The sequence below is a fragment of the Megalobrama amblycephala genome, linkage group LG24 (genome assembly GCF_018812025.1).
Source record: "Megalobrama amblycephala isolate DHTTF-2021 linkage group LG24, ASM1881202v1, whole genome shotgun sequence".
NCBI lineage: Eukaryota > Metazoa > Chordata > Actinopteri > Cypriniformes > Xenocyprididae > Megalobrama > Megalobrama amblycephala.
The window spans coordinates 33,877,494-33,890,490 of record NC_063067.1 but is presented as its reverse complement, the minus strand read 5'-3'; the positions used below and the strand labels follow the sequence as shown (position 1 = coordinate 33,890,490).

The following is a 12,997-nucleotide window of genomic DNA, read 5'->3' as shown; positions in this document are numbered from 1 at the left end:
ATTTGATCAAATAAATGCTGCCTATTTTTCAAAAAAATTAAAAATATCTTACCGACCCCAAACTTTTGAACACCACTGTACATTAGTGGAGGAGCAGATTTTAAGAGTAATTACTACATTTTAGTCTATTCCGCACCTAAAGCGATCATATGATTTGAGAGTGACTCAAAATACTGTGTACGATCATCCTTTCTTTTTCCAGTTTGACCAACTGCTCCGGTTCCCTATTGAATTTTACTGTATGGAAGAGCAGCAAGAACAGTCTGTTTGGGGGGGGGGAAATCATACAAGTGGGTCTGGAGGGACGAACTAAAAGAAAAAAAACACTCTTAACCACAAAATATTTCTAGTCAAATTTACTGAGACAAAACAGTCCAATTATTCATATAATACATATGAACCTTCAATCATGTACCACATTCTGTTTTTCTCTTTGTCTGGCTGTCTACAAGAAGCAAACTATCGCCTACATTAAGACTCAAATATTAACCGTAATCCTTTAAGACTTCCTAAACTCTGGAAAAGCAACCAAACTTTCAAGATTTGGTTAAATAAATCATCTGCGAAGTGCATAAACTGCATATACATATGAAAAGCACACGTTCAAAACAATCAAACAAACAAAAAAAATAGTATGTGTAAAAATTCTTTCAGCAATTACTTGGCACTCAGAGCAAAAAGGCACAAGCGATATATCAAAAGGCAAAGCAAGAATGAACAAGCCAGCTGACTTACCAAGTCTAAGTTATCGGCAGTGCATGAAAGGCAATGATATGACACCAGTAAAAAAAAAAAAACTACAGAGCAACACTCATATGTTACAAAGCTATGAAAATGAATGTATAAAAAAAAAAAAAAGAAAAAAAAAAAAAAAAAGACATCAGATTCTTTTTTTTTCTCAAAAGAAAAAAAAAAACAGTTTCTTTCACTATGAATTCAGGTCATCTCTTCATATGAAGAATCCTGCTCACTTTAGTCTTTAACAAAACTGTGAAAAGAGAAAACAGAAGACAATAAATAAACAATTTTCAAAATATTCGAGGTTAGACTACAGTGAATAAATACTGCCACCATGTGGTGCCATTGTAGCATGAAGACACAAGGCACGTGTTTATCAGTCGCATAATGGATTCGTCAGTTTTTTTGTTTTGTTTTTTACTCAAGTCAACTAATGGCTTTTGCACTGCCAGGTGTGTAAGGAGATTCTTACCTTCCACCGGTTTCCACACTCGTTGCACAGCACGAAGGTGGTCATGGGTTCATCTGCGCTGCGTGTCTGGACCTGCGGGGAGAGATTGTGCATCACATTCCTGCTTGTTTCATGCTTCAATGCAGCTTTAGCCCATTTGCGAACTTCCTTTCAGACATGCAAACGGATCAAAGACTCGGGCGAATTTGCTCTGAGCACAGAAATGTGGGGCCGTTTGTGTTTCAGACACTTGATCCGCCCTCGTTTTCTTTTTTAAAGTGTGGCTTAAGTGTACAAATACTTGTGTAACCTACTGCTGTGTCACGCTCAGATTGATAGCCGTTTTTATAATGACGGCAAGTATAAACACTTCTGGTAATAAAGCAGTCTTAAACCCTGGTGAGATGTTGTAACAGCATACCTGAGTGTAAGTGCAGTTCTTGCCCCTGCATTTTCCACAGATGAACATGTCAGTCTCCGTGCCGCCCACTTTGGAGAGCTGATGCTCTCGAATGGACTCCTTGGTCAGCGCTTTCCTGATCTCTTTCAGCTCTGCGCTTGCCATCTCCTGCCAAACACGCAATTAACACAAACACGCTTCACATCCTGCTCAGAGAAGCTGCAGTTTACTAGACCTTAAAGGGTTAGTTCACCCAAAAATGAAATTTCTGTCATTAAGTACTCATGTCGTTCCACATCCATAAGACCTTCGTTATATTCGGAACACAAATTAGGATATTTTGGATGAAATCCAAGAGGTTGTTTTTAATCCCCCATAGAAAGCAATGCAATTACAACATTCAAGGTTCAGAAAGGGTCTGGATTTCATCAAAAATATCTTAATTTGTGTTCTGAAGATGAACGAAGGTCTTACGAATGTGGAATGACATAAGTAATTACTGACAGAAATGTCATTTTTGGGTGAACTAACCCTTTGAATGGTTTTGCGATGGTCTTTTCTATCCTATTGTGATGTATGTTTGAGTGAAATGGCTTCTCAAACAAGAAACAAATGATTTAATTGTATCAATTGGGAATTAATTGGATGGTTGTGGTTTGCTATTGGTGGATCTCATGTGAGTGACAGGTTGCCCCGCCCTCACACCAGTACACACGTCATCAGAGAAAAGAAGAGATGACGCTGCAGGAGGGAGGGGAAGTTATTTTGACTGAAGATTACAAGGGCGTGTGAATTCTGAATAATAAAAAAAATGATGTGCAAATAAATTGCTTATAATAAATACTGCAATATTCCATAAAAATACAAGAATTTTCATTTCAATTCCATAGTGACAAATCCAAACGTACCTCTGCGGTCATACTGGCGATGCGGTCTGGCGAGATGTTGCCACACAAGACGTTCCGCCGTAAGTCTGGGTTTTTCTGGTCCTTGAGGTTGGAAATGCGACTCCTCAGTCTGGTCTTGTACTTCATGTCAGTGGATTTGAACTCCTGGTAGATACGTGTGTCATGAAGTCCAGTCAAGGAAGCACAAAGTCATTATTTTACATTCTCCTTTGAAGGGGAAGCAAGCAGGTTTTTTGAAATATTTTCTCCTCTCGCAGTTATGCAGAGACTTCTGTAAGTAAACCATTTGTTGGTGGATTTTAATGAAAAGTGTAAACACTGTGGCGCTATCAAAACATTGCACTGTTTGTTTGAGGTAAGAGGTCACGACCCCTGCTGGTAGATGTTTTTACTACACAATTTGCAGGCAAAATTCAGCTTTCTCTTTTCAGAGTTATGCATTCAAAATAAATTTTACCAAGCAAAATATGAATCATTAACATTTTATACACTGTCGTTCCAAAGTCTGGGGTCAGTACATTTCGTTTTGTTTTTGAAAGAATATATTTTTATTGAGAAAGGACAAATTTTTCAATTTTTTTTTTTTTTTAAATTGTAAAAATATTCCACAACATTACTGTTTTACTAACTATCTTTGGTAATGAGAAGGATATAATCTTCAATCTGTGCTGCCAGGTGTTCACAGTCTACTCCGATTGTCTGGTGATCACCTGAGAAATATATACAAAGAATAATTTCCTTAAATGAAAGTTTAAAGTGCCTCTATTATGCCATTTTAAAAGGTTCCTACTTTTGTTTTAGCATCTCCTACAATAGATTTGCATGCATCAAAAGTCAAAAAACACTTTTTTTCCCTCATAATATACATTACACATCACCTCATTTCTCAAAGAGTCTGAAAACGGTTTGTTCATTTTCTCTTTTTTGCCTTGTATGAGCTACTCTATATCTGACTGGTCAGATGGCCCAATCTATTGTGATTGGTCTTACAGAACGTGTCAGAAACGAAACGCCCATTACCATATCTGAATTTCCGCTTCGAATGCTTCCTCAGCACTCGATACACAGTAACTATGGCGTCCGTTTTTCCATATCAATTCCAGCCCGAGTCCTCATCCTTTTGAAGTGGATTTGCTTTGGCGGCACAGAAAACAGCGTCTTCTCTACATGTTGACAACATGAACCAAACTCTTCCAGGCCTCAGTTACAACTACAGTGTTTGAGGGCGGGTTAAAGTAGACGCTCGCGGGCAGCCAATGAAGACCATAGGCAGGGATCATGCAAATCTGTTACATTGTTATGAAGGTGTGTAACAGGAAGTGAGACTGGAATTGCTTATGACTCATTTCGCCAGTTCAGAATCAATGCTTTCTTTTAGGAGACATTAACTTTGTAAAAGGTCAGCAAAGTGCACAACATTCACAAACAGTTATATTACACACTGCATGAAAGGTAATATTTGAAAAAGCATAATAGGGGCACTTAAAAAAAAAAAAAATAAATAAATAAATAACCCACAACATTAAACTTAAAAGCAAGGATATGACAAAGCCTTCAAATTATTATATTACACTGTTTTTTCCAACATCTGTCTCTATAAATGTCCCTAAAAGAAAGATAAATTCTCTTTTCAAATCCAGAAAAGTTGGGGCGTTTTTTTAAATTTGAATAAAATGAAAACTAAAAGACTTTCAAATCACATGAGCCAATATTTTATTCACAATAGAACATAGATAACATAAATGTTTAAACTGAGAAATTTTACAATTTTATGCACTAAATGAGCTCATTTCAAATGTGATGCCTGCTACAGGTCTCAAAATAGTTGGGATGGGGGCATGTTTACCATGGTGTAGCATCTCCTCTTCTTTTCATAACAGTTTGAAGACGTCTGGGCATCGAGGTTATGAGTTTCTGGGGTTTTGGTGTTGGATTTTGGTCCCATTCTTGCCTGATATAGGTTTCCAGCTGCTGAAGAGTTTGTGGTCGTCTTTGACGTATTTTTCTCTATAGGTGAAAGATCTGGACTGCAGACAGGCCAATTCAGCTCCCGGACTCTTCTACGACGAAGCCATGCTGCTGTAATAGCTGCAGTGTGTGGTTTAGCATTGTCCTGCTGAAATACGCAAGGCCTTCCCTGAAATAGACGTCATCTGGAGGGAAGCATGTTGCTCTAAAACCTTTTTTCAGCATTCATAGTGCCTTCCAAAACATGCAAGCTGCCCATACCGTATGCACTTATGCACCCCCATACAATCAGAGATGCTGGCTTTTGAGCTGAACGCTGATATGCTGGAAGATCTCCCTCCTCTTTACCCCTGAGGACACGGTGTCCGTGATTTCCAACAAGAATGTCAAATTTGGACTCGTCTGACCATAGAACACTTTTCTACTCTGAAACAGTCCATTTTAAATGACCCTTGGCCCACAGGACACGACTGCGCTTCTGGACCATGTTCACATATGGCTTCTTTTATGCATGATAGAGCTTTAGTTGGCATCTGCAGATGGCACAGCGGATTGTGTTTACCGACAGTGGTTTAGTTGGCATCTGCAGATGGCACGGCGGATTGTGTTTACCGACAGTGGTTTAGTTGGCATCTGCAGATGGCACGGCGGATTGTGTTTACCGACAGTGGTTTAGTTGGCATCTGCAGATGGCACGGCGGATTGTGTTTACCGACAGTGGTTTAGTTGGCATCTGCAGATGGCACGGCGGATTGTGTTTACCGACAGTGGTTTAGTTGGCATCTGCAGATGGCACGGCGGATTGCGTTTACCGACAGTGGTTTAGTTGGCATCTGCAGATGGCACGGCGGATTGTGTTTACCGACAGTGGTTTAGTTGGCATCTGCAGATGGCACGGCGGATTGTTTACCGACAGTGGTTTCTGGAAGTATTCCTGGGCCCATTTAGTGATGTCATTGACACAATAATGCCAATGAGTGATGCAGTGTCATCTGAGGGCCTGAAGACCACAGGCATCCAATAAAGGTCTTCGGCCTTGTCTCTTACACACAGAGATTTCTCCTGTTTCTCTGAATCTTATGATGATGTTATGCATTGTAGATGAGATTTGTAAAGCCTTTGCAATTTGACGTTGAGGAACATTGTTTTCCACAATCTTTTTACGCACTCTTTCACAGTTCTGTCCATCTTTACTTCTGAGAGACTCTGCCTTTCTAAGACATCCCTTTTATAGCTAATCATGTTACAGACCTGGTATCAATTAACTTAATTAGTTGCTAGATGTTCTCCCAGCTGAATATTTTCAAAATGTCTTGCTTTTTCAGCCATTTGTTGCCCCGTGCCAACTATTTTGAGACCTGTAGCAGGCATCAAATTTGAAATGAGCTCATTTAGTGGATAAAAGTGTAACATTTCTCCCTTTAAACATTCGTTATGTTATCTATGTTCTATTGTAAATAAAATATTGACTCATGTGATTTGAAAGTCTTTTAGTTTTCATTTCATTCAAATTTAAAAAAGTCCTAACTTTTCTGGAATTTCCAGAATTCGGGTTGTATAAACTACAAATAACACAGTCCACATAGTAAGGCCCAATGAGTTACGTTAACTCAAATCATTTGATGCCCCTTAACTGTCACCCCCCATTTTTGAACCTAGACGTAAAAGTGCACTATCAAAAACTTAAATTCTTATAATTCATGAATACAGACATCTCCACCTTTAGTCATTTACAGCAAGAATACATTTTATAACACTTAAATTTCAACATTTTCGTTCACTTAATTTGACAGTAAGAGTTCATGTACCTTTGTTCAATTAAGTGCAAAGAACTTTCATTTATATTTGAGTAAAATTAAGCATGTTTTATTTAGTACATTTTACAGTGAAGTTACTTACTCAGCTTAATTTATTCAGGGCTTACCATCAGTCTGTAGGGCCGCCACCAGCAGCTCTCTGCATTTGGTGCGCACACTGTCCGTCGTGACGGGTGCAGGTGGGAAGGAGGTGAATTTCGGGGTGACTGGGGTGGTGGGAGTTTTTGGTGTCTCTTGTTTGTTACTAGACAACATGGGGTAACAACATTTCACCGTTTCGTAAAACTGCTTAAAATGATATGTATTGTAAAAACACTTTATTGACTGTGCAAAAAAAGTATTTGCTTTCTTTATATTTTTTGTGTTTTTTTTTTTGTTTTTTTTTAAACAATTTCTTTATTTGCGAAAAATACTATAATGGGAATAAAGTATCAAGAGGTTGCTATTTAAAGTATAAATCTGTTTATTCTTTCCACATTTCTTTTTATAGTGATTCGTTTTCAAATTATGTATTTTAGTAAAAGTAGCATATATTGTAACAAGCATTATTTACCATCTTTAAATTAAAGTGTGAAATCATATCAGCCATCAAAAAAATACATATCCAATCAACCACTAGTGACTAGTAGCTTGAAGATAGTGCCTACTTTACATTCTTAACTTTTACGTGTTTTTTTTTTGTTTTGTTTTTAAATAAAACATGCACAGATTAATTGTATGGAAGATTGTGACATTTTATATCACAATTCTGACTTTTTTCCTCACTACTGTCATTATGTCAGAATTGCAAGATTTTGCAAGAAGACTTCTTTCTCGCAATGACGGATTTATATCCCGCAATTCCGACTTCTTTTCTCGCAATTACTAGTTTACATCCTGCAATTTTAACATTTTCTTCACAATTGCAAGTTTCTCTCGCATTTCTGACTTTTTTTTCCCACAATTACGAAATTATATCCTGCAATTCTGACTTTTTTCTGACAATTACAAGTTTATATCCAGCAATTCTGACTTCTTTTTTCACAATTGTTTATCTTTGCATTTCTGACTTTCTCACATTACGAAATTATCTCTCAATTCTGACTTCTTTGCTCACAATAACGAGTTTATATTCAGCAATTCTGACTTTTTTCCTCACAATTACAAGTTTATATCCCGCAATTGTCTTCTTTTCTCGCAATTTCAAGTTTATCTCTGAATTTCTGACTTTTTTCTCAGAATTACAAAATTATATCTCACAATTCTGACTTCTCTTCTCACAATTACGAGTTTATATCCCACATAGGGATGTTCATATTGACCGATTAACCATTTTACTGTATTTTCCGTGCTCATAAAGCTTGCATGCAAAAAGCTTGGTGCAAAACAAGGGCAAAAGTAATGAATGTGTCAGGAAAAAATAGCAAGGATACATTTTAATAACTTGTTAATAAACGGGTGATTTCCATGTCAATGTCAGAGAGAAATGCAACTTACTCCCTGATTATGTAATCTGTATGAATCTGTTTTCGATGTGAATTGGTTCATTTAAGATTAGAAATTTCAAGCTTTCAATAGATACATTTTTATTTGTGGGGCAAGTATACGCTGAGTTTCGGTTAATTTATAAGATGGAGACAGACGGCAGAAAGCGCATCCCGATTGCTTTCTTTATTTTACAAAAGCACAACATTTTGTTGTTATTGTGAGTATACACAAATAGTAGATATTTACAGTTAATTTAGTTTTATGATGTATTACTGTTATCTGTATGACAACGTATTTTAAGTGATCGCTCCACGTCTCACAGTCAAGCGTGCAAATCCTTTAACTTCCACCCTGCAGGTGTGTGATAATTTGACAATGTGTGAATGTTGTTCTGCTGTTTGCACAAGTAGGGTTACAAAAAAAAGTTGTATTGTTTGTCACAGACACTTGTCAATTCTATTTTTCTTTAATACTAATTTAACATTCAAATCTTATCAGTTATTGGTTAAAGGTTGGTTAACCAGCATCGATTGTCAGTCATGAAGATTAACCAAAATGAACATTCCTAACCGCAGTTCTGAGATATGAGAGATAAAAACTTGCAATTGCGAGCTATAAAGTCCAATTCTGAGTTAAAACGTCAGCTCACAATTCTGACACTTTCTTAAAATTGCGAAATTTATATCTCACAACTCAAAAAAGTCAGAATTGTGGGATAAAAATTCGCAATTACCTTTTTTATTTATTTTTAATTCAGTGGCGGAAACATGCTTCCATTGAATTGCTCACAATAAGATCTATAATATGCATTTAGAAAACAGGATGAATTTTCACTTTCACTCCACACACCTGGAGTCACTGGATCCAGGACAGTCTTTAGAAGACGAGGACTGGAGAGGAGATCCTCCTTTTTTCTTCTCCTCTGATTTACCTTCAGAACCATCTACATAAAAGAAGATTCACAGAAATCAAACAGACAGCAGTCTTGTCCCACCACTGTTTATAATGAACCTCTTCAGTCTCTTTCTCAATTGTTGTCATTCACTCTTAAATAAGGAAAACCCTCATCTAAATTGTCTTTTTTAAGCTGTATGAGTGTGAATGGAGATGCAGTACCCAGCAGTTTCTTCCAGGTCTTGATGAGTGATTTGGCCAGCGTCTGCACCTCCTCATCCGAGCTCTGCTTCCGCACCGCATTCACTGACATCCCGATCCGCGTCGACTGCACCGCGGGCCGCAATGAAAGATCACATTTGTTATAATAAATATCACACACATCACATCATGCATACAGTTATTATTCTGGGTGTGAGCGGGCCTTAAGACACAGACGTGTTTCCCCCAGTGTATTCATTTTTCTTCTGCGTGTAGCTGCTCTATTGTGTTTGAAATTCTCCTCAGGGACCAGTAAGGTCTGTTTGTCTGTACATTAAAGGGTTAGTTCACCCAAAAATTTCATAACACAAATTAAGATATTTTTGATGAAATCTGATGGCTCAGTGAGGCCTGCATAGCCAGCAATGACATTTCCTCTCTCAAGATCCATTAATGTACTAAAAACATATTTAAATCAGTTCATGTGAGTACAGTGGTTCAATATTAATATTATAAAGCCACGAGAATACTTTTGGTGCGCCAAAAAAACTAAATAACGACTTATAGAGTGATGTTATTATAAATTTTCCTAATGTCATTTAGTGTTACTGAACAATAACATATAATCAGAACATTTTCAATCATTAGGTCATGTTGTAGTTCATTATCTTTAAGCCTATTAAGCCTAAATTTGGTGCTGTGATGAACAACATTGCGAATACAAAAAACTGAATGGCTGTTTGAAGCATTTTAATTACTGTTCGCAGCTGCTTTGTTTATGGGGTTTCCGGGGTAACCGCTGCACTTCTGCTGTTCCATCAGCGCCCTCTGCTGTCAGAGAATGAACGTGCACTTTCATTCAGCGCGTCTCCTTCATTCATTACGGCATGGCAGCATACAGTGTTGCTGTGCATTTTATCGTGCATATTCATTATCGTGATATATTGCATTTCCAAATATCGTCACATGTCTACTGGTGGGGGACTCAATTTCTCAATTTCACTGGTTCCTAAACCACATTTTATCATGAAAACAGACGCTAGAGCGGGAAATTATGCAAAACAATCATTAAATCAGCGGCTCGGAGCGCCAAAGTCACGTGATTTTGGCACGTGATCCGAATCCTAATTCGACACAAAAGATTCATAACGCTCTGAAGCTTCATGAAGCAGTGTTTTGAAATCGGTCATCACTATACAAGTTGTTATTTTGTTTTTTTTGGCGCACCAAAATATTCTCGTCGCTTTATAATATTAATATTGAACCACTGTACTCACATGAACTGATTTAAATATGTTTTTAGTACATTAATGGATCTTGAGAGAGGAAATGTCATATGCAGGCCTCACTGAGCCATCGGATTTCATCAAAAATATCTTAATTTGTGTTCTGAAGATGAATGAAGGTCTTACAGGTGTGGAATGACATGAGGATGAGTAATTAATGATATTGTTTTAATTTTTGGGTGAACTAACCCTTTAACACCATCCATACGGACAGAATCCATATACTACAGTAAATACTGTCTACTTTATATGCATGTTATATGAGTGCAAAAAATGTACCGAATACCACATTTGAAAAACGCATCGACACTGGCTCTGTTCAGAATGGATTGCAGTATGCAAAGAACATATGAAAAAGTATGCACCTAAGGCATAAAAAAATATTCTTTTTTCATAAATTATTTATTTTAAATGTATAAATTCTCTTGCATTTTTAAAAACGCTGCAAATTCTGGCAATGCAATCAAAAATAGACAGGATTGATTGATCACAATGGAAATGGAAGGTCGAGCACAATGCATTGTGGTATACATGTTGTGTTGTATACTACACTCTTTGGCAGATGTAGTAGTTTATCCAGATATTCTATGCATGCATGCATACAAACATTTTGTATACCAAGTACAGATTACGTTCTACACACTGCAGAAACAGTACGCCATTCCAAACACAGCCAATAAGAAAAGCAGCATGGGCTTCCCTGCCTGGAAGAGAAAGAGATGATTATGTAATCGAACACAGCACATGCTCTGCCCACAGACGCTGTATACCTGTAGGGTCTCCAAAGACATCTTCATGTTCTTCAGCTCCCGAAGCAGGTCAATGGCACCATCCTGAAGATAAAACACATGGAGGAGAAAGACAGTTACACAACAACTTCTCAAATGCAATAGTAAACACTGGCTTCCTCAGCTATAGGCTGCTTCGTATTAAAACACATCCAGACTGCACATAAATGCTGTGTTTTGGGGACAAAACTGGGACTGGCTGGTGTGAAGTGTTGGATAAATGAGTCTTTTGTTTGCGCTGGAGAAATTTGGAGAACAACCAGCTGCCAGCTCATCACAGTACACAAACGCTTCAAACGTGAGAGTAAACGCCAAATGTGTGATTGTGCATAAAGACTGAGCGACACAAGCCTGGCGTGGATGAGGATGAAACAGGTGATAATCACAGTTACTGAATCTCGTGCGTGTTTCATGAAGACACACAGAAACGAGCGCGTGGATGAGCAATAGTTCCCCATATTCGTTTTTCAGATGCTGTAGGAATTAGGAAATGTGTCACACTTACTGTGTTTTTCTTGTGCACCATTTTGTCCAGCTTCTTTGCGATGCGCTCCACTTCTTGGTCCTTCGCCATGTTTACAGGTTTAGGGCTGTTTGATGGCGCCCGATGCTCGTGCCTCCATTTATGTGGGGAAAATGAGCCCGTCTCTGTCTGTGTGTGTGTGTGTGTGTGTGAGTGTGTGTCTCTTTTAGTGGCAGTATGAGAGGAATCCGCTGCCTTTCTCTCCGCTCTCGACTGTGTTGTGTAGCGATGTTCGATTCGCGAGCGAATTGTTCTTTTGAGTCGAATCTTTTCAAAGAATCAAGTGAACCTGTTCATAAAATCGATTCGTTTACGAATCAGACTGAATCGAGTGGTTCTCGAGTCAACAACTCGTCTTTTTCAGGATGTTTAATTCGTAAATGAGCCAAAATGTGAAGAAGAGTGAGCTGATAGAACTAATGAAGCGAAAAGTAAGTCGTAAATTATGTGATTTAAATGTTTACGAGTTAACTGTATGTAGGTTTATTTACACACAGATAAACAAATATCAAATGTTTAGTAGATGTGTCCTAGTTCAGTTTGTTGCAGCCATTATACACGAAATTTGACTACAAACATGGCTTTATTGACATCATATGACACTAATCATCTGATGACGTGGTAAAGTAAAATTTTTTAAAAAAAAAATCACTGAATCGTCGTCAGAACCGGTTGATTCCAGGCGCTGTTCGAAAGAACCGATTCGCGGAAATGAGATGCACCGCCCGCCGCTTCTGTTGTGAAGCAGGGCGTTATGGGAAGTGAAGTTTATATGACCCAGCTCAGCAGTAAGGCAGTGGATGAAGTGAATTGTTCTTTGTGTCACTCTGCTGAGGAAGATTTCATTCACTTGTTTTGCCACACAGAGAAACTTTGGTCAGATGTGTTTTTGTTTATCCACTCATATTTTATAAGTGACTTTTCTTTCTGTTTTAAAGATGTTTTCTTTGGATTGTTCGACTACTCTAAAGAGAATATAGGGAAATATTACATAATTAATTTGTGTTTCCTACTGGCTAAATTTCACATACATAAACAAACAATTACTGGCTCTAAACCTCTCTTTTCTCTATTCAGAGATGATCTAGACAGGTATATCGAAACTATCCAATGCTCTATTAATCCCAAAGCTATGAAAACTGTTTCTCTTTATTCATCCTTTTTGTCCTCATAAGGTTTACATAGCCTATAATGCATTGTTGTTGCTTTATTACCCTGGCAGCTTATCTGTGTTTGTGTATTTTTCTTTTTTTGTGTTTTACATGTATCTGTATTGATTTAATGCCCTGATGTTTTGTATTGTTTAATAATAAAAAAAGCAGTAGGCTAAGGCAGTGAATCAAACAGCTTTATTAATTAAATATATATTTTTTTAATTTTCTGAACAAACATTTTTAACAATTCTGATATTTTGTTTTGACAGGTTTTATGAACATCTTTGATGTTGTTTTGACAATAGTCGATTTTTTTTTACAAGTTTAATTTAAGTTATATAAAAGTAGATAAATAGGTCAATAATGTCACCTTCTCATGACAATAGTTGAAGTTCACCGTTC

At 37.4% G+C, this 12,997-nt stretch overlaps 1 protein-coding gene across 1 annotated transcript; it reads right to left on the bottom strand.

Annotated features, from left to right (window-relative positions):
• Window positions 1–341: 341 nt before the first annotated feature.
• Window positions 342–11,705, bottom strand: tcea2 (transcription elongation factor A (SII), 2). The gene is made up of 10 exons (XM_048178482.1): window positions 11,424–11,705; window positions 10,901–10,963; window positions 8,866–8,971; window positions 8,599–8,692; window positions 6,390–6,526; window positions 3,151–3,207; window positions 2,498–2,652; window positions 1,611–1,757; window positions 1,211–1,282; window positions 342–988 (listed from the first exon to the last, which is right to left on the bottom strand). The coding sequence occupies exons 1-10, from the start codon at window positions 11,490–11,492 to the stop codon at window positions 980–982; spliced, it is 909 nt and encodes a 302-aa protein (XP_048034439.1). The 5' UTR covers window positions 11,493–11,705; the 3' UTR covers window positions 342–979.
• Between the last annotated feature and the right edge of the window lie 1,292 nt (window positions 11,706–12,997).